Here is a 21406-nt window from a genome sequence, read left to right on the forward strand (position 1 = left end):
AAATTTTTTATTTGCAGCTCCCCCAACACACAGTAATGGTCTCAAAGAGCCCCTGCAATAAGCATTAGAGCTATCTTACTGAATTGCACTGAATGCAATAGCTGGTACTGACTTCAGAAGGAATATTGCTAGAGAGTCACAAAGTTTAGATAGCCACAAAGTTTATCCTAAGAATTGGCCACCCAGAAGATACGTTACAGTGATGGAAAGAGCAGCAGCAGAGCAATCCTCAAGACCTTCCCAAAAAGTATTTCCTGAGCCTGAATGTTACCCCAGGATTCCCAAAGTTTGAGCAGGAGAGATACCTCTATGCGCTCGCACATGAGTCTGGAAACAGTTGTAATACTTGTATTTCTTCCCACATATTCCACACTCATAAGACCCTGAAAAAGAAGACAGAAAAGCATACATCACCATATTAGATCAGGAAAAACAGCCTCACCACATACTTATCCGTAAACTGGGGACAAAAGAATGCAGTTTGCAGCAAAGTAATTTTTGGAAGGTTCATGGAGATAAATGCAGGAAATCACTATCCCAGACTCAATTCTTTTTTCAGCCTAATTTAAGATTTCTTGGCATATTACCCTGAACTTACATTTACAGTATATCTTTATAACTTTCTTAATATGAAAGGCTCACTCTCAAAATAGCCAGACTTATAATTTTATAATAATGACTAATATTTCCTATGAACAGAAATAACCTTGAATTACTTTTCAGTAAGTTTCTAGTATATGGGAAAAAGCTTCTCTGTTGAAAAAAGAAGGCAGTATTTTATCCTCAGGCAAGTAGTTTTCAAAATTTCACAAGAAATGCACAATGTACAAATTTCTCAAGAAACCCACAGAGATTTGTTAAATATCCACACTGAGGAAACCAAATAGATACAAATAGAAATTTTGACCTTTGTAAGTAAAATCATATGATCACAATAGTCTCTCTTCTCAATTTACGTATCTAATTCCAGAAAACACACATCTGCAAACAGTCATTTATAATGAAACCAGAGAAACAAGGCTGGGAGAACAATTTGTAATGATGAAATTATGCAATGAATTTAGCCTGCTTATTGGACAGGCAGACCAAAATTTCCTCAGATTTGTTAAGTTCATTCAACTTTCCCCTCGCTACACACACTCATACACACACCAACTTCGTGAACTGGCTAAAATTGGCCATTCAAGTTCTCACTTGCAAAATACATTGCATTTAGCAATCGTATGACCTAGGACAGTACGATCTTATGACAGCTTTCCGGTAGGGCAAGAGTAGCACTTCCTGGAAGAGAAAGTGGGAGAACGAAGGTCTGGGTATTATTCTGTGTGAATATAGCATTTGATTTCCATGAACACTTCTGTATGTAACCTTGAAACAATCTTTTACTGATCATGCAAAACAGTAAAACTCAGGGATGAGTCACAACCAAAAGCAGAGCATTCACATACACATCCACACAAATCCCAAACATCATTTTACAATAGTACTTACCAGTGGTACTCAAGAGCGAGGTCTTTCCAAGAACAAAACCGGCCATGCTTTCTGAATATACTACACTCCTTTCTTTGTTTCCCCTTCCCATGTGCTATTGCTTACAGCTTGGGAAGAAAATCACCTTCTCTCCAGCTCATAGAAGTGCTGAGTTCCCTAATCATCATTAGCATCACTTGGGACTGTCTTCTGAGCTTGGACAACTACTTTGTCACAGAACCACAGAATGGTTGAGGTTGGAAGGGACCTCTAGAGACCACCTAGACCGACCTTTCTGCTCAAGCAGGGTTACCTACAGCACATTAGACAGGACCGCATCCAGGCAGGTTTTGAATATCTCCAGATATTCAGAAGGAGACTCCACAGCCTCTCTGGGCAACATCTTCCAGTCCTCTGTACTCTCACAATAAAGAAGTTTTACCTCATACTCGGGTGGAACTTCCTGTTGTTCAGTTTCTGCCCCACTGCCTCTTGCCCTGTTGCTGGGCACCACTGAAAAGAGTCTGGCCCCTTCCCCTTGACACCCTCCCTTCAGGTACTTGTACACTGATAAGATCCCCCCTCAGTCTTCTCTTCCTCAGGCTAAACAGGCCCAGTTCTCACAGCCGTTCTTCATAAGGCAGATGCTCCAGCCCTCTGATCATCTTCGCAGCCCTACGCTGGACTCTCTCCAGTAGCTCCATATCTCTCTTCTACTGGGGAGCTCTGAACTGGACACAGTACTCCAGATGTGGCCTCACCAGCCCTGAGTAGAGGGGCAGGATCACCTCCCTCCACCTGCTGGCAATATTCTTCCTAATGCACCCCAGGATACCACTGGCCTTCCTGGCCACAAGGGCACATTGCTGGCTCATGGTTAACTTGTTGTCCACCAGCACTCCCAGGTCCTTCTCCGCAGAGCTGCTTTCCAGCAGGTCAGCCCTGTACTGGTGTATGGGGTTATTCCTCCCTAATTCCTCCTTGTCACTGATGCTGAAATAGACTATGGTATAATTCACTACACACATGAGCACACACCCAAAAGATACTCCAACATACTGCTATTACAGTCAGTTGACTATGTCTTGATTTGCTCCACAGCCTTTTAATTATGATAAGTAGTTGCATTTTATGTATATAAATATATATATATGGGACAATGACCATCCATAGTCATTCCGTACAGGTTTTTCTAAGCAAAATTCTGGACATCAGCAGGTCAACAGTATCTGTCAGATCTCATTTTCCATGCTCAATGATCAATTATGTTCATCACCAGCCTCCAAAATTCTTTTCTGAAAACTATTCCAAACTGGAGTCCAAAAGCCAGCACAGCTATACTGTGTGAAGACAAGCATACTTACAAAAACTTGGGCCCTACCAACCAGTTATGTTGTGTTCGGCTGTACCAACAGCAAAAAAACAACTGCCATGCTCCCCAACAACTCTGCATGCACACAGACCACTGAGAAAACAACTAAAAACCAATGAGGTGCTCTAGTCCGATTTTTTCCCCATGTTTCTTTCTTATACTCCTCCCTTCCTCTGGAGATGGTCTGTAACACATGAATGCATTTGGTCGTGCAGTAGTTCTTCAAAAACAACGTAACCTGTACAAGTGGCTTCACGATGCCTTCCCCCTCAATTATGAACCCAGACCAGCACTGCAGCCCGTCATGCAAAGGGCTCCGTCTGGAAAGCGAGGGCAGGAACCGATGGCAGGTTGAGGACCAGACCGTCCCATGATCGGTGCTTTGTGAGGATCTCCCTCAGCACCTAGGTCTCAAATCGAACTGGGACACATTCTTTGAGGGTTCATCTCTACCCACCTCCTATGCACCAAAAGTAGAGCACTACACCATGAAGACAGCCTACTTTGTGAAGGTTATGAGGGAAGTGCATTACAGTGCCAGAGTCCTCCAGGCATCAAGAGCCAACTCAAGGACAAAAACTGTGTCAGATTGAGAGGCAGAGACATAGATCCTAGCATTAGAGAAAGAAGGGATGACTTGTCCAAAAAATGTGTTATTGAAGAGGAGGAAGGATGAAGTGAAGAAAAAGACATCCCCACGTTAAAAGGCCTCAAAAAAACATGCCTGTGTTGCACTGGACACTGCCACTGTAGTCATGGTTTATTTTGGCCTTTGTCCACATCAGGATGTGTCATGCAGGTTAAAGCTGTTCGTAGGAACAGGGGACGTGGGGGAGGGTTTTGGTTAGTTAGTGCATTTAGTTTTGCCAGGCTTTTATTGAGCCTTGCAGTAGGAATTTGTGCAACACACCCGTTGCATCCAGAGCTTGCCCTTGCTCTCCAATCCCTGGTTAGACTTTCAAACCCTTCTATCACATACCGGATGTGTATCTCAATGCATGGTCAAAAATCCAGGTCCCTGAATATCGATTTCGTGTAATTCCAACTGGAGAGCCACGTTCCACTGCTTTTCCATCTAAATTGTGCAAAAAAAAAATCAGAAAATAGCCCTTAAAGTGGGTGCATTTCCAAAGGATAATGATGGCTGAAGCCTATTAAAAATATCCAAGACCCATCTGTCCCTGTGGCCTGGCTGCAAGATGGCAGAGGCCTCAAAAAGTGTCTTAAGGCTTTTGCAGTACTGTTTCATTTAGTGTAACTAGGAGATTCCAAAGTGCTTGTGAATTAAGAATGCCAAGCAGCTCAGTAACTGAGACATCAGCATTATAACATGAATCAAGTATGTACCAGCTAGCTTGATAGTCTCAAAGCAGTAGGATTCACTCTTCACTTTGTCTCAATAACATTTCTGATTTAATGCATTACTTGAAAAATTCTCTCAAAAACATTTCTCCCAGTAAATCATGGCCTGGATTGCAAGTTTAAATAGTCTTGTATAAAATTCCTCTTGATCAACTCTCAGATATCTCTGTCCTCCAAAACACAGATAGTGACTAGAAGGTATTCCCAGTGTTACAGGAGGACTCACATTAGGCAAGTAATCTCTTCCCCTGTTCTCTTATCGATGATATAAAAAATCATTTTTTTTCCTTTCCTTTCTAGATAGTTTCATGGTGGGCTTCTCTGCCCTTTTGCCCTGATACATGTTAATGTGGTGGAACTATTCAAATGACCCTGGCCCAAGACCAGCATATGAAGCTGGCAAGAAAAAACAAACAGGAAACTGCATCTCTGAGCTGTGGGTTGCCAGTGACGTACCAACTGTGAGACATGAAGACAAGGCAGGATCACTTAGGCTGGTCTGCAGAAAGGGAAGAATGCAGGATCCGCAGTGTCAGTTATCAGTCAGCTGTTGAGCAGACCCAAAGTTAGAGCCAACTTCTCTGTTGGCTTTCTTTGCTTGGGATGCCCAAAGGGGGACCCCATGGGGCTTGAAAGACTTCTGCGGAAAAGCAGACAAAAAGGAAGTGGGCTACAACCACAAACACATCAGCAGTGGCTCTTCAAGCTAGGGGACTGCAGCTGCTGCCACTGCACATCCCACTCTGCTGCATCTGCTTTGATCCATTGTGGGGTTTGGGCTGCTCCAAACAGACTGGATAGAAAGTTCTGAGTAGTCCAAAGTTCAGAGAGAGACACCGAAGCCTGAAACCAAATAGGAAGCAGCATACACCAGGCCTAATTTGATGAAAACATTAATGTGAGTAACAGCAACCAAGCTGGGAAACTCTTACTTTCCTTACGGTAATAACTAAAAATATAAACATAGAATGCTTCCATATAAGTGTGACTCCAAAAAGAAAGTAAAATCTTCTAAGGCATATTTCAGCCAAGTCATGAAGTTCAGTTCCTTAGGAAAATTGTCTGTCACTTGGAACCATATGTGCTTTGAAGCCTGTGACACTGTAGCCCCAGCTCAGGCAACACCCCCTGTGCAGCTGGCAATCTCCCATCCCATTATGAAAAGTGATGTCTGGGGGGCTTGCATGGACATACAAGGGAGATGGATTCATTTACTTCATCCTACACCGCAACGTACTATAAAAAATAACCATTTTCAGCACTTCAAATCTCAACCTCCCTGATGAAGGGGAATAAAATCCTACAAAAGCCTTGCTTTGCTTCACTGTTGAAGTGATTTAGATGCAAGGCTACTGGATCACTTCACAGTAAAGGCTTCAGAAAGAAAATTCGGAAACACTAGCAAGCAGCAGCAGAGAACATGAAATCTTTGCTCCAGAGGTAGGAAGTAGCAGGGTCTTCAGCTGTTAGCAATCTTGGGCTGCTTAAGAGCAGCAGCAGAAATTGCCAGAGAAGCAGCAGGCACGGGACATTCCTACTGGAAGTTAGGCAGATGTCTGCAACTATGGAAATACTGCCCGTTCATGGTTTCTGTGAAGAGAGGGTACCAGAATAATTAACTAGGAGCCAGTTCAAGAAACCATGAAGAACTGATATCTGGGCGCTATGGTCCATCCACATAGAACATAGTATTTGGTGGCCAAATAGAAAAGTTATTCAGACCCACCTCCCCAACAAACAAGTATATGGATGGCTGGACGAACAGAGGCACTTGAAGGACTCTTTTCAAAGAAGAATCAGATGCTAACCGCAAATTCCCTCAAGATCAAGTTGCCTTTAAAGAAACCCAGTGCTAGGCTATAAAATAACAAATATGATGCACATTTAATTTGGAGAGGCACTTCCAGCTAGAAGTTCTCCAGTCTACTTTTATTGCTTCAAACAAGCACTTATTAACTAGTAAGTAATACTTACTTTACCCCTCTCCCTCACCAGCCACAATGCCTACATGCTGAACCTCTTCCCTGCTCACTCCCAGATGGTTGCCAGTGCCATGACTTCTGTAGGTACAACATTATAGTGTACTTCCAAGTTGGTCAACAGCAAAAAGTTTGCCTGCTGCCCATTTCCCACTTCGGGCAACCGTATAGTCAACTTTAATTAGAAACCATCATTCTCTGGGGATATCATTTATGGACTAGCTGCTGCTGCACATCCAGCTGCCACAGGGCTAAAGGGGCTCAACATGACAGACACCAGCTCCACAGCTGCTTTCACCAAAGGCTAGTAACCACAGTTGAAGCAGAAGTTCCTTACTGCCTCCAGTCAACAGCCATCTCTCCACTTATCCGTCCTGGTGGGCTAGGGACACCTCTGTTTCAGGGTTGCCTGCACTGTCACACAGCACCATCCTCTCAAGACCTATGGAGGCACAAAAGTGCCCTGTCCCTTCAATTGGCCTTGAAAATACTCAAAACTATTTCCTCCCAGATGATATTAAGTTGGATTTATGGATTGTTATAGATAAGTTATAGATTTATTAGGCTTTCCCTAAACACTTTTACCCTGCATAAACAGCAGCTATTTCCCATCCTGAAGGATGAACTGCCTTTCTTAGTGGCTGTCCTAGCTGGGGAAGGGAGGACAGGTAGGACAACGATGCTTCCAGAGTAGTCCCTCATCTAATGACAAGCCCCAGGGTTTCTTTCCAACAGTGTGGACAATGATCAAGCAAAAACTAGGAGAAAAACTGAACATCAGTCCAAATGGTATCCCCCTTTTTCCCTCTCCCTCAATCAAGCCAAAAACTCTGCAGCAATACTGGGCAGCTCAAGTTAGTTTCCTTCCTAAACCCTTAAAGAAAGCATGGTCCAACAGCTTCCTCTTCTTCATATTGACAACTGCCTTTGGGTCTCCAACTTACTGCACTGCTGTTGGGAGCTTGCTCCATCTTTGAGCCAATGGAAGTCACTATTAACAAGGATGGTGCCTCTTCCAGGATACTGCAGAAAGCCCTTTCCCTGGCACATGGAGCAGGAGTGAGAGGACAGTTTTATGCTTAGAGAGAAAAACCCTGCTTCTTCTTATTGCAGCTGGAGGCAGAGTGACCACAGAAAAGACCATTTTGGAAGTGGCATATGACAGCCAGCTAAAACTCTCAAGTTTTCCCACAAAGGTACTGGTTATCAGAAAAACAAACAAACAAAAAGCAACCTGAAAAAAACTGTTTTTAAGCTAAATCTGATTATTCACAGAAAGTACCTACTTTCCTCAAAATATTTCAACTTTTTTCTCAAGTCTCTACTTTCCTCAAAATATTTCAACTTTTTCTCAAGCCTTCCTCCCGATTTTCTCATCCTCTGTGACTGACTCTGAGTTTCGCATGGATTTTGCATATGACTGATGGACAAGTGATTTAGTATGTCAAAAGAAGCCAAGAGTCTTTACCCCAAAGTTATCCTGAACTTGATTGAGTCTTTAGACCAGATGCAGATAGATTAACACTAGTTAAAGAAACAGTCAATAACCCTGAGTCAGAGATTGATGTGAAACTCAGCTCAGGCCCATCAGGCAGAGCTGAGCTTTCAGGAATGGGCTTTCTGGAGATTCATTTCTCTCCCCACTCCAAGGACACAGGGAACCAACCAATGGGGCATGTTAGCCCATAGCTTACCGAGTGTCTGCTGATTGCGGACCCCACCTATGACCACACAGATCTCTGCTGGCACATCTCCTGGCCCATCTTTTATGTTCTTCTTGGAATCTTTGGTGTCATCCTGCCAGATCACCTCTTCAATATAGTCATCTGGTACCTCTGTTTTCACTTTCACCTCAGTCATCATTCCAGCTTCTTCACTGGGTGAGGACTGAGATGTCACAGAATCGGAGCCCTCTGCCTTCGGGCTCCTCGGGCTCCTCTTCAAGCACTCCCTGAATGGGGGGAAAAGAGGAGAAAACATAAATTCTTGCTTTTAGGCTCTCACTTTTTAATCCCTAGGACCTAATTAAAGGTACTTTTGCTTAATGCAATTTATTTAAAGTGAGTACGTGATATGGTATGTGTGTCTTGTCATATGCAGCAAGTAATTAAAATTCAACCAGAAAAAAAGTAATAAAACTATTTGCTAGTAATGAAAATAACCTTAATCATCACAAACAACAGTCATAAACGGACTGAATCATTAAACAAGAACACAGAATTTCACACGGTTCCCATCAGGTCTAGGATCACAATTCCAGTAGCCCTAACATCACATATTGTGCCGAGACTAGCCTATACGGCTAAGGGGAACAATATATGTTTCTATGCTTCTGACATTTCTAATTTTGAGTTGTCACTTCCCTTGTGTACTCCTCCTGCATCCTATCTTTCCACCCTTCAAACAACCTAACTCTCATCCTATGGTATTCACTTGGCCTTAATTAACAAATACAGTGATGACGAAAAGGAGATCATAAGTAGAATGATTATGGTATTTGTGGAGGTTATTAAGTTAGGGACAGACACAAATCTCCAAGATGACAGACAAAGTGGGATGGGCAGGAAAAGATGAGGGGAGGAAAGCAAGGCTCCAGAGAATTCAGAAACAGATTAAGGAAAATAGTACATGTTTTCATCTCGGAAACAGAATGCTAGGAAATCCATCGGAGAAAAGAATCTAAATAAGTAAGTATTCAAAACTCCTTAACAGAAGGAAGGAAACAGGACATCTTAAAGTTTCAAGACAACATGAGCAAATTCAATCTGTTAAGAGAAGTGATACTGTGGCAAAAGACAGAGGGATTTAAAGCATGACAGATGAATATTAGGTAATCAGTCAAAATGTAGCTCCTTGTCCAAAGGTACTATCCCCTCATCCAGTATGGGCAGCCTGCTTTTTGGACTGGCTATTCATAGATTTTGATATGCAATGCAAAAAACAAAGTAATAGCTGGTTCAGTCTGTATAGAAATCAAAAGAACGAAACATGCAAGAATAGTTCAGACTACATAGAAAAGGTTTCATAAAGAGTCTGTGATTATTTAGTCATGTAAACACAGGCAACAGCTGAAGGCGCCTGCAAAATTGTAAGCAGAAGTAATAGACAAAATTAAGTTTTTTTAAAAGAGGACTTATTAACAAGAGTTATTAGACTGCTAGACCAGGGAATAGTGAAAGGGAAAGAATTGCTTGGAAATCACTGCTTGGAATATCATGGAGTGGTAGAACAAAGTGCAAATTGAAGCATTAGAAAACTAACTCCTGAAATGGCTTCTAATACTGGTTTATGAAGTTAGCAGACAAATCAAGATGCTGTAACTCAAAGGGAAACTGTTCAGCAAGTGAGTCTGCGAGGATGGAGATGAGAGGAACAGATGAATGAAGAGGACAATCTTCTGCAATAATTACTGCACAACCTCCTACACTGGTGTGTGGTTGCTATTTCAAAGTGGGTCAGTCACATCACACTGCCAGATATTTTATTATTTCATCACATCATTCTCATTATAGAATGAAATGTACAATTAATAGCCCCCAAACAGAAAGAATTATCCTTGACCTGCCTCCCCACTCATTCTTTTCCTCCTCACATATACTGCCGCCCATGCTTCCAAAATCATACCAGGCTTTTACAAGTGAGAAAGATGAATTAAGACAGAGAAAATGTGGTTTAAAATTGGAAGTTCTTTATGGTAATGTTATTGAACGTCCAGAAGATCCATCAATCACACAAGACGGCAATGTGCCTAAAAGTCCATTCTAAGGCTAAGGGAAAGGCAGCAGTCAGAAGAGAAAGAACAAAATATCCAGCAATCAGAAAAGGGTGGGATCAATTGCAATCAATCAAACCTAGAAAGTGTGAAATGCAAAGCATTGATCACAGCAGCTAAAGCCACAAGGGGTGAATCCTTCCCTTGGTGAGGACAGAGGAGGAAGATCAGAACAAATAAATCACTGACCTCTTGGTCAGTTTGATGGGCCCAGTAATATTCTCACTGACAGGCAGCAAGGTAAAAGCAGCCAGTAAAAGCCTTGCTTTTTACCTAAAAAGAAGGACAAATGATGGTACAGCAAGCTGTACTTGCCAATCTTGGTCAAAGTAGCGTAACATCAATGCAGGAGCCAAGTGATCCAGAATTAAAAGCTAACTAGCAGTGAGGCTGAGAATACAACTTTCTGAGGAGCTGACGAGTTTGGTAAGAACATAAAAGATCTTAGGAAGGCATGTATCTTTGCGTCATGTCACATTCTGACATGATACATATTAGCAGTACACAGCATGAAGAGATCAATGGGCCGTGCAATGTAAGGCAAAATGCCGTCTTCAGTGAGTCTTGCTACGGAATAGAGGTATTTCCATAGGGCTTCTGAAGTGATTGATTTGGGGCAGTTTTATTAATGCTCTGGAATTAGATGTAAGATCATTGCTGCTAAAATTTATGGGTGACCCAAGGGGGGAAAAGGTAGAGAGTAACGATTGTGACAGGGAGACCAAAGTCGATTGATCCCGATTACTCTGTAAACTGAGCCTGCGCAAGTTCAGCAGTTCTAGTACAGTCAAACATGTCCAAGAACACACAGTGTTCTCACAAACACGAAACAGAGTGCAAATCTGTAACCTGACAGGCAGGTCATTCTGCAACTATATGGAGACGTGCTCTGACCTAAAGGACTACTGTAATTCCTTGATACCCGAGAGCTGCAAGAGAGCATAAGGAGGTCATATTCGCTCCATATGAAACAGTGATGAAACCAGTCCTGGTGTACTGCATACAGACCGAGCACCTGCATTTTTAAAAGGAAATTAGAAAAGCTGGAGAGACCGCAAAAGAGAGGCACAGAAGTGGTTCGAACGTGGAAAAAGATATTTTATAACCTTATGAGACCAAAGCAAGTCCAATTCACTTATCGTGTCAAAAACAAGACTGAGAGATTATTTGATTGCAGCATATTATCATATTCATGGGGAGAAAATAATGTCTTTAATTTGGCAGAGAAGAGTAGAATAAGAGCTCATCGCCAGATGCTGAAACCAGTTGAAATGAGGCATAAAATATTAGCACTGATGGTGGTCCACTGATGGAACAACCATTTTCCAAAGACTGTGCTCAAGGAGAACCCTTTTAAGTCTTCAAATCAAGAGTATCTGTATCCGACTAACCCCAGGTTATTGGGCTTACTACAAATACGTATTGGCTTGAAACATGCAAACAGCCAAACTTGGTGGCCCCAAGCTCTAGGAATACATAATTAACTAGGCCAGACTGATAAGACCCTCAAAAACTTCGCTCTTCATGCACACCAACCTTCCAGATTCACCTCTGCCAAGAAAGTAACTTCCTGGTTGAATCATCTGCTCAGTGGGACAGGAAATATAAACTTGCAAATATTAAAAGCAATACTATCCCTCTCACAATACCCCATAGCTTGTAAATCTGAGCAGATACTCAGTGTATAGCAGGACACCTGCCCTAGATATTTTAGGAACTGTCTTCCGCATAATTTGTGATGTTCATACCACAGAAACCCTGAACAAAGCCTGCAGATCCTCTCAAAAAGAAAGTAAAACAAAAACTCAAAAGTCAACCACAGCACTGCTAGTTTTTCCACACCAGATGACACCTTCTCTGTCTTATAACACTTTCTAGGAGAGACGAAAGCACGTACCAGCGGATGTAACCAAGCAAATGTACCCATTGCATGCATCAGGAAAGCAAACCTACAACCTCCAAAAACACTCCCAACCTGAGCACCTTGGTATCATGTGCAAAGCTGAGCATGACACAGTGATCTAGCAAAGAGGTCTATGCTGACCAATATCCAGCTAATATCCCAGGGAAAGGAGTCCTAATGTGGTAAAATGGGAGCTCTAGTTTCACATGAACTCTAAAATTAAGATTTTTTTTCAGATATATATACAAACACACACATATATATAAACTCATACATATATACATATACATATATATACATACATATATACACACACATACACATATATGTAAAGAGCTAATACTTAGTCTCTAAGAGCATCGCACTTGTTTCATCATTCTCCTATTTCTTCCTGCCATCATAGCCCCAGGACGCAATGTGTCTAGTGACACCCTGAGGCTCCTGCATTTTATTGCATTAGCCAGATTCTCTGTTTCACAGTAATGAGGGCCTGGACATCTGACTGCACCCATCCAAAATGCAAGAAACACCATCCACAAATGCAAGTGCAATCCGGAGAAACGCTATGTTGCATTTCCTTTCTTTGTTGAGCTGCGCCACACTGGTATTACTCCCACAAAACCTGATAGCAGTTTTAACTGCCTCTTTCATGACCATTGCTGCTTTGCTTAAAAAGGAAGAACTGTGTTCTTACATTACTCTTATTATTTAATATCTCACAGAGTTTTTCTAGACACCATCTGATTTCAGTTTTAGCAAAACTTCAGCTGCAGACTCACTCCAGTCAAATGTCCAGACAGAACACCGTGGTTCTGTCAAACACTTTGAAATGAATGTAATCAGAAGGCAAAAACATCCCAGCCCCCTCTTACACAGACACACTAGCCAAGTGTGGAGCCAACCAACCGTAATTATTTCACATGATGCACAACGTGGCTTTACCAGCCAGTGAAAACAGTAGGTGACACAATGGCCCCCTCCTATCCTTCCCGGTATTTCCATAGTTGCACACAGAGACCACCTTCCTCATCTCTATCCGTTCAGCTTCCCCAAAACTGATTACACAAAAAAACTTTTCTGAAGACTATAAAACAGGATCCTGACTTAGGCAATGGGATTGACTCTTAGCTGTCTCTTGTTAACAGTGACAAAGAAAATAGCACTCAATGGCATAACATTGGTACCAGTTACTACTTGCACAATGACTGAGCCTGCCCAAGATGCTGGCAGAGGGTCTAATTTCTCATTCTGCTTGGAAACCATAGTCAAAAATTCCCCAAGCACAAAGGTGGGTGCCTTTCCAGGTGAGGAGGTCCAGGTGAGCAGCCAGACAGCTATTGAACCGGACAGCAAAGAATCACAGGGGACATTACATACACCCACCACCAGGAGACTGTATGTCCACCGTAAGTAAAGCATGTGCAGGCACACACATACCCCTGCGCACCTACGCAATAAAGTCTAGCTTCCTTTGAAAGAAAAGCAGAGTCGAGAGCAATCACAACCACAAGCACCTTTCCACTACCTAGGACCTTTCTCCTGGCATCTCTCTTGCATTCCTTGCCAGATATGTTCACTACAGCAGGTCTGCAAGGATAGGGCAATCTCAAAAGCCTGTCTGGGTGGGTCTGGCTCCCTCTGCCCTTGCTGCAGCTCTCAGAAGAACACAAGGAGGCACCTGGCAAGAGCAACCTCAAAATGGTGTCTAGCTGGTGGTGGAGTCACCTTGAAAGGAACGAGTCAAGAGTCATGTAAGTGCTCTGGAGACATGCTAAGCTGGCTCAGTGACCTACAGAGTTTCAGAAACCACCTCTTTTGAGAGGCAACAATTAAATACTAGCAGCACATTAGGCATCCAAAGCTACGGGTTGTTCTGGAAATGAAATAGAGCCACAATGCTACTTCACGCAACCTACCCCCATGCACTAGTATCATCTTTGCAGGACACTTACTTTTGGTCTCACAAAAAGTCCAGGTAAGTACGCTGGGGACAGAGCAAAACTGGGATCAACTCAGGCTTCTTGGGTCTGAACCCAGGAGTCCAGAGAGGGAGCACAGCTAAACAGAATATCCTTATAAGATAGAAAAATCTGAAGCCTGTTGGTTTGACTGGGGAAACAATGCCAACACCTTTCAGCAAAACAGGAAAGAAAAGGAAATTACTAACATAGGAAAATTTAACATGAGGAAAGAGTGGGAAGGCTGCAATTCTGTGAGAAGTAGGCCCTCGTCTCTCAAAAAAAAGGCAAAACCAACAACAACAGGCAAAAGCACCCACAAGAAAATAAGGTGTTGAATAGAAGAGATGACACTGAGAAAAAGGTTGAAGAATTGAACAGCTGCTATGCTGCTGAGGAAACTCAGAGTCAATAAGCAACTGAGAGAAGGAGCAAAGAGACTGCATTGCCTGAGTATGCTATTCTGAGGGCATAACTTGTGGATATGGCTAAGGCAACAGCCTTCTGTCCCCAGTACTTGGGTATACACACAGCCACAGCAGCAATGCACACATGGCCATGCTTCCAAAACCAACTGTGTTTCACTTTGAGGACAGAGCATTCACAGCAGTCTCTAAGGGCAGCATCAAGCCACCAGGGAACACCTATGGGCTGGCCCGAGAGAGGTGACCCAGTAAAGTATAATTTCTTATCATCCCTTCAGTGATCTGATGTTGCATCATTGCAAACCGGCAATACAGCACTTGCTCTGTGCTGTGTAGAATCTCGTCTCTGTTTTCTAGTAGCTCAAAAGGCCTCCATTCAGAGATGAGGATAGAGCAGCAGGTCCAGAACATACTGCTCCTCCAGAAACCCCTCATTAGAGCGACAGTAACAGAAGATGATGCTGCATGCTTGGGGTAAGAATCTGGCAAGACACTGCTTGGACACTGCTGTGTCCAAAACTACGCTTGCCATTCCTCCCCTGCTTGCAGCATAACCAGAAGTGATGCACAATTGTCCACAAATGGCTGCAAAGGTGCTGAAAAATGGGATGCATAAGAACTGCAGTGAATTTATAGTTCTGCAGATGCCAAGACTGGAAGCAAATCATACTGTATTTTGGTGGGGGGCAGACAGAGAAGCAGGCTATGCAGCTTCCAGGCCTTCAGTTAAGTCAGGAATGGTCCTGGAAACAGAAGTACTCCCCAATAGCAATATTGAGGGGACCACGTCTCCGAGCCGTGTGACTCGGAGGCAGTCACAATGCCCACTGCCAAACAGAGTTCACACTGTGCTAACAGTGAGATCAGTCCCATCTTCTGAAATCCTACAGGGCATTACTAGGTAATATACTGGTATACACAGGACAGGCAGTGATGTGGCCAGGACTTCCACTTCCTGGAGACAGTACTACATGAGAAATAAGGAAAAACCTACCACGAGTCAGACTACTCCTGGGTAACAGCATCCTGACCTCTCTCACGGTGGCTTTGAATAAAGTCTCAAGCCTCATGCCATCACCTCTTGTGGGTGAAACAATGCAATTTTACAGTGATCAAGTGTGGCCCTCCAGGAATCAGTTGCAATTCCCTGTGTGGGTCCAACTGCATTTGATATCCCTGGCAAGACATCCCCTGGGAAGAGGATATTCTTGGAACAAAGCATTGTTTGTTTAGGATAAAAACTTCTCAGACAAAACAGAACAGAGATTAACAGAGTGCATAAGTACATCTAGCTTGGACCCTAGCCCATTCCGCAGAGTGGGTCTAATTTCTTCTCCATGTCTTTTGAGTTTTCTGTGGGAATGCCATCTCCTTCACTGTTCAATGTCTCTTCTTTATTGAGCTGCGGAGCTTGGAGATCCAGAAGGTGGCACTTTGCTGAGGAGGCAGCAGCTTTGGGATCAGGCACTACTCACATTGTCACCCAGTGTGCCCAGATGCTCTTACTGGTGAGCTACTGTTTTGCTTTCCAGAACAGACTCTATGGATTTTAAACACCAAAAAGGTAAACAAGTATTCCACTATCCCTGTATATATCACTTCTCCTATTAAGTAGGCCACACAGCCAATTACTGTATCACCAGCTTTATCATCTCGGAAAGCTCATTTCAACTTCGCTGCCTGCTTTGATCATCAGACTTTCATCTTCTGATGACGTTATGGCTACTTTCATGTTAAATACAAGAGTATGAAGGCGGAACAGATTTAAAGAGGCCTTGATAAAGCCTCATCATGGAGAGCACCGGACAGGTACGGGTGTACATGTTGCTAGACTTAGTTTAGGTACAGCTCCTCTTTGCCCTACACCCAGTTTCTGCGTGGTAGTTTGTGAAGGCCTGAGGCTTTATAGCACAGCCAGATGACACAAGAAAGCCTGGACCAATGACTGGGCAAGGAAAACAGTTTTAGACTCCAAAGCTGAGTAACCTGGATGCTGCCTCATAGGCAAGGCAATGCAAGGACCTCTTCCAGATGGAAAGACAGAAAGGAAATGGGTAACTGTTTTAATGGGTCCCTCTACCTGAGTAACAATCTACCAGTGAAGCTAACAGCTACCTTTCCAGCTGGTCTCCTGTAGGAGAAGGAAACAAGGTGAAAGGGGCTGCAACATGGTGCCATTTTTATCTTCGGAGAATGTTTCCTTCTGACTGTGGTAAGTGGAACTGGCAATGACTGAAAGCAAATGGGACCTGTCAGCTGCTACAGCCAGAAGAAACTAGCATTTGCAGTTTGCTTTTTCTGATCTGGAGTAGCATTCTCATAAATAATGAAAGTGACTAAAAGCTACTTAAGAAGCACACACTCCTCCCTCATGAAAGAGTGAGAAAAAACCCAATTACAAAAGGACATTTCTTCCAGCTAGGAATAATTTGTCATGTAATTCTCTGAAGACAGCAACAGAAACATGCATGCTCTATGCTCCCTTTGAGTGATCTGTGATTGCCTATGCACTCAGATGGCTTCTAATGAGGCTATTTTTATAGTACACATCCTGCTGAGTTTTTTGGGAGGGGCAAAGTAATATCACTTGAGAATCAGTCTTCAACGTCAGCTCCTGTGCATTTTCTCAAGAGAGGAAACGGAAACACATGTGGAGGAGGACATATTACCCTTAATCAACACCTACAATCAAAGCTCTTTTCCCTCAGCAGCAGACATGGAGCATCTCATTTTTTTCCTAGATATCATTCAAACTGGAAGAACCAAAGACACATAACCAATGCCCTGATGATACCAGTGATGGTGACACCCAGCTACTCCTTGGCAGAGCACAATATGTGCCCTTCTAAGCTACTGAAATAAAAACTTGTATGGGTCAAGTACAGTCCTTGGTCCACAGACTGTCAGAGCAAAGAGCAAAGCATAAGAGTGCAGCAATGAGGATCCTGCAGTGGACACTTGAAGGACCATGTTTTGTGAAACCCACCCAGATAACATCAAGAGTATGATACTGACATCCTTCCTGACATCAACTTGCAGCTAGCTCATCTCATGCCAAAGCAAAAGGCCTGCCAAAGCAAAATGGGACTGCTATTGGCCTCAAATTACAATGCCTGCCATGGTTTTGGAAGAGCCAGAACAGTTCCTGCCATGACTGCAGCTAAAGGAAGTGGAAAAGATATATGTAAATGAACTCTCATTTTATAAGGAGATGATGAAAGCAGAGATTGAACGATGTAAATATAAGATTTGCTTATTTGATGAAATATTTGTGCTGGCCTTCCTGCTCCCTCTCCTTGGCTCTCATTTGCTCCCCGGGGCAGCCCAGCTCCCTCGGTACCATGACTCATACCCAGAGGAGGGAGGTGGAACTGGTGAGGAAGCAGGGTGACCGTCTTGTGTCCTCCTTCAGGGACTTATCTTTCCCAGACATTAATAGGAAAAAGATTTCCAAGGTCAAGGTCAAAAGGGAGAAATGACAGGAACTATTTTTTCCAGTGTTAGAGATGAGCACTTTGTTTCTAGTTTCCATGTGTCTTGTTTCAGCTTTCAGACATTCCCCCACATAATTCAAAGCCAAAAAAACCTACCTACACATCTACTCACCTAACCCAGCCTCCTGAAGGAGGTTCAACATCTTCACAGGACAATTCCTGTATCACATCCACAATTACTGTTTGAGCCCATGGATCTTTTAGGAGCCTGTCTTGACTTAAATGCATAACATGCTGGAGTGACCATCACATACCTAGGTCCCTCTTATGAGTAATTATCTTCTAAAAGAGGCAATGCACTTCTAATGTGGATTGCTGCCTCTAGCAATTTTGCCATATTCCACTTTGTTTGCAAGATAAGAAAACCTGCTGTTCCTGGGAATCCCCCTCCATCAGGGGCAAACAATCGCTTCTGCTGTCTCCTGAATGAATTAAAGCAAACAAGATGTGTACTGTCCTTACTCTAAAACACGTCTTCCAAATCTTTACTCTTTCCATTAGCATTTGTGAACCTGTCTAAATTTCATTGCATAGATACCACAGCAGAACAAATCATGCCAGCAGCATTCCTAAAAATGCACATGCTGGTAGCACATGTAGGTATGCACATCTTAAAAAAAAAGAAAGAAAAAAAGAAATTGTCTTCTGTGTACAGAATGGCATAGAGCATTCACTGTCACTTGCGTTCCACCAGGACATTTTGGTTCTTTTCGTAACTATCACTTTCCAAGACACCACTGCATAATCTTAAACAGCGGGTTTAACCTCTGAGAGTAAATGCTATGGACAAAAAAATATTCATTCTCATTCTGTAAAATTCTTTTAGGGAATAGGAACTCAGGTCACAACACCTCCTTTCTCCTCCATCTGTGGCAGAGGAACAAAGACCTGCCAAATAACAGAAAAAGGGCTGGCAAGCATTTCGGAGTGTTTTCCATGTACAATGTGTTCATGTGAACTTCACACTTCAAGGTCTCTGTCACAGCTAGGTTACAAGCATTACTTGAGAGCTCTGCACTTGCTTTGACCATGGTCCCAAGCTGTATCACTGGTTGGTTGGTTTTCTTTACAAGGCTGGTGTACACATTCTTTACCACACATGACTTTCTTGAACACACTAATCACTAATAAAGTAATCAAAAAAAAAAAAAAAAAAAAAAAAAAAAAAAAAAACAGAAGTTAACTAGGATGAACATAAAACTCCTGAAGGCTGTAAGGCCCATACTCCAAACAGAACAATTACACTGGAGGAGATCAGAGGAGATCACACTAACTGGACATGCAGAGACAGTTTCTGAGGAATGAAAAGCAATCACAAACCTTGTTTTTACTTGTGACACACGTAACTTTTTTGCTCTTTCCACAGAAAACAAACTGAAATCAGAACCTCACAAAACACCCTTATGCAGGCACAAGTATAACAGTACCTGCCATTTAGGTTTCCCTGAAAGAAAGATGCTCAATAAATACCAATATTCTTATCAAGCAAAAAGGACTTAAGAGCATTTTAGAAGAGAGGTGCCTCAAGCAGGATCACTATGTGCTTCTCAGGGCAGAGAAGAAGCAGCAGTTTTCAGAACCTAAAGCTAATTAATGTGACACTTGAGGATGTATGGACATGGTGTGAGCATTACCACCAGTCTGAGGACTCTGGATCATCTACTAGTGGAAGGGGAGAGAGTAGGGAGCAGCATACTCAATTTTTCCAACTATCTCCATCTACTAAAACACATAACCTTTCCTCACAATAAACACACTTTAGTAAGAGTAATAGGAATTTAATTCTGTGCTCATTCCTCAAGAGATCCTCAATAGTTCCAAATCCTTTAGAACAGGTAAACTGCAAGACCAAATGAGGCTAATCCTCACTTAGAAAATAAATATTAAAATAGAAAAAAGTATAAAAGTATCTGAAGGGAGGGTGTCAAGGGGATGGAGACAAACTCTTTTCAGTTGCCCCGCATGACAGGACAAGAGGCAATGCACAGAAATTAAACAACAGGAAGTTCCGCCTGAATGTGAGGGGGAATTTCTTCACTGTGAGGGTGACAGAGCACTGGAGCAGGTTGCCCAGAGATGTTGTGGAGTCTCCTTCTCTGGAGATCTTCAAGGTCCGCCTGGCTGCAACCCTGTCTAACATGCTCTAGGTGACCCTGCTGAGCAGGGAGGTTGGACTAGATGATCTCCAGAGGTCCCTTCCAACCTTACTGATTCTATGATTCTATAATAGTCAAGAGCCACAAAAAAAATTCCTAAAGTATTAGCAAAACAAATTCCTGTAAGTCCTTACTAGGAATATCCTGAGAATGGTTTGAAGAGAAAAGTCTTAAAATTAAATTAAAAATAATAAAAAATGGCTTATCCAACAAACAACAAATGCTCAGTTTTTGCTAAAAGGACTCTAGTCAGATAAGAAACGCAACATATGAACAATGCAGGTTAAAAACTAAATTTAAAATGATATTAAAATAGCTTCCAGCGTCTTTAAATTTTCAAGCACGGAAATGTCAACAGAGACAAAGAAATTCAAGGAAAAACAAAGAGAATAGATTAAGGATTTATTTATATCAGTGAAAGAACTCTACATTGCTTGACTAAGAAATGACTGAGGGGGTGAAAACTGTCTGCAGACATTCATAGGTCCTCTGACAGGACAACAAGAAGCCTCCACTGGACCACGTTCAACCCACGCCACAGAGACTGCCAGCAGCAATGCAGCAGAACCCAGAGCAAGATGAATAGGATGAAATGAGCAAAAGCATCAGACAGAACAGGAAACAGGACCTGTGAGTGGAAATCTCCCAAATTAGGAGCAATACAAACAAGGTAGTAGATGTCCTGTTGCTGGAGATACATATGCATTTAGAGTAAACAATACATGAGAGTATGTGCTATTATTAGAACAATCCCAGGCTGGCCAGGAAAGTGGATGACCTAAGGAAAAATGATTTCCTGGAACCTCAGCTTTACTAAAGCTTTACTTTTTCTGCAGAGAAGGACCTGGGAGTGTTGCTGGATGACAAGTTGACCATGAGCCAGCAATGTGCCCTTGTGGCCAAGAAGGCCCAGTTGGAACTGAGTCTGGCAAGGGATGTCAAGGACAACAGGAAGGGCTTCTTCAAATATATCAGCAGCAAGAGGAGGACTAGGGAAAATGTGGGTCTGCTACTGAATGGGGTGGGGGCTCTAGTGACAAGGGATACAGAGAAGGCAGAATTACTGAATGCCTTCTTTGCTTCAGTCTTCACTGCTAAGGGCAGCATTCCCTCAGGAATCCTGCAGCCTGGATGTGCAGGAGAAAGTCCAGAGAAGTGAAGACTTTCCCTTGGTCAAGGAGGAAAGGATTAGAGATCTTCTGGGCAGGACAGACATCCACAAATCCATGGGCCCGGATGGGATGCACCCACGGGTACTGAGGGAGCTGGTGGATGTTGTTGCCAGGCCGCTCTCAATCATCTTTGAAAACCCATGGGGAACTGGAGAGGTGCCTGAGGACTGGGAGAAAGCCAATGTCACTCCAGTCTTCAAAACGGGCAAGAAGGAGGACCCAAGAAACTATAGGCCGGTCAGCCTCACCTCCATCCCTGGAAAGGTGATGGAACAGTTAATTCTGGATGTCATCTCCAGACATACGGAGAAGAAGAAGGTGATCAGGAGTAGCCAGCATGGGT

At 42.9% G+C, this 21406-nt stretch overlaps 1 protein-coding gene across 16 annotated transcripts in view; it reads right to left on the reverse strand.

Annotated features, from left to right (window-relative positions):
• The window catches only part of ZNF618 (zinc finger protein 618), a 179843-nt gene that overhangs the window by 73717 nt on the left and 84720 nt on the right, over positions 1-21406 (reverse strand). For 11 of the 16 annotated variants that reach the window (XM_062590840.1, XM_062590850.1, XM_062590848.1 and 8 more), the window contains exons 3-5: positions 7878-8134; positions 3822-3917; positions 306-383 (exon numbers count right to left, since the gene is read on the reverse strand). In XM_062590840.1, the coding sequence (XP_062446824.1) occupies positions 306-383; positions 3822-3917; positions 7878-8134 (431 nt within the window). The remainder of the gene's footprint in view (positions 1-305; positions 384-3821; positions 3918-7877; positions 8135-21406) is intronic. The other 5 variants (XM_062590853.1, XM_062590852.1, XM_062590851.1 and 2 more) reach the window with 2 other exon arrangements.

This window comes from Rhea pennata, chromosome 18, assembly GCF_028389875.1.
Source record: "Rhea pennata isolate bPtePen1 chromosome 18, bPtePen1.pri, whole genome shotgun sequence".
Lineage (NCBI taxonomy): Eukaryota > Metazoa > Chordata > Aves > Rheiformes > Rheidae > Rhea > Rhea pennata.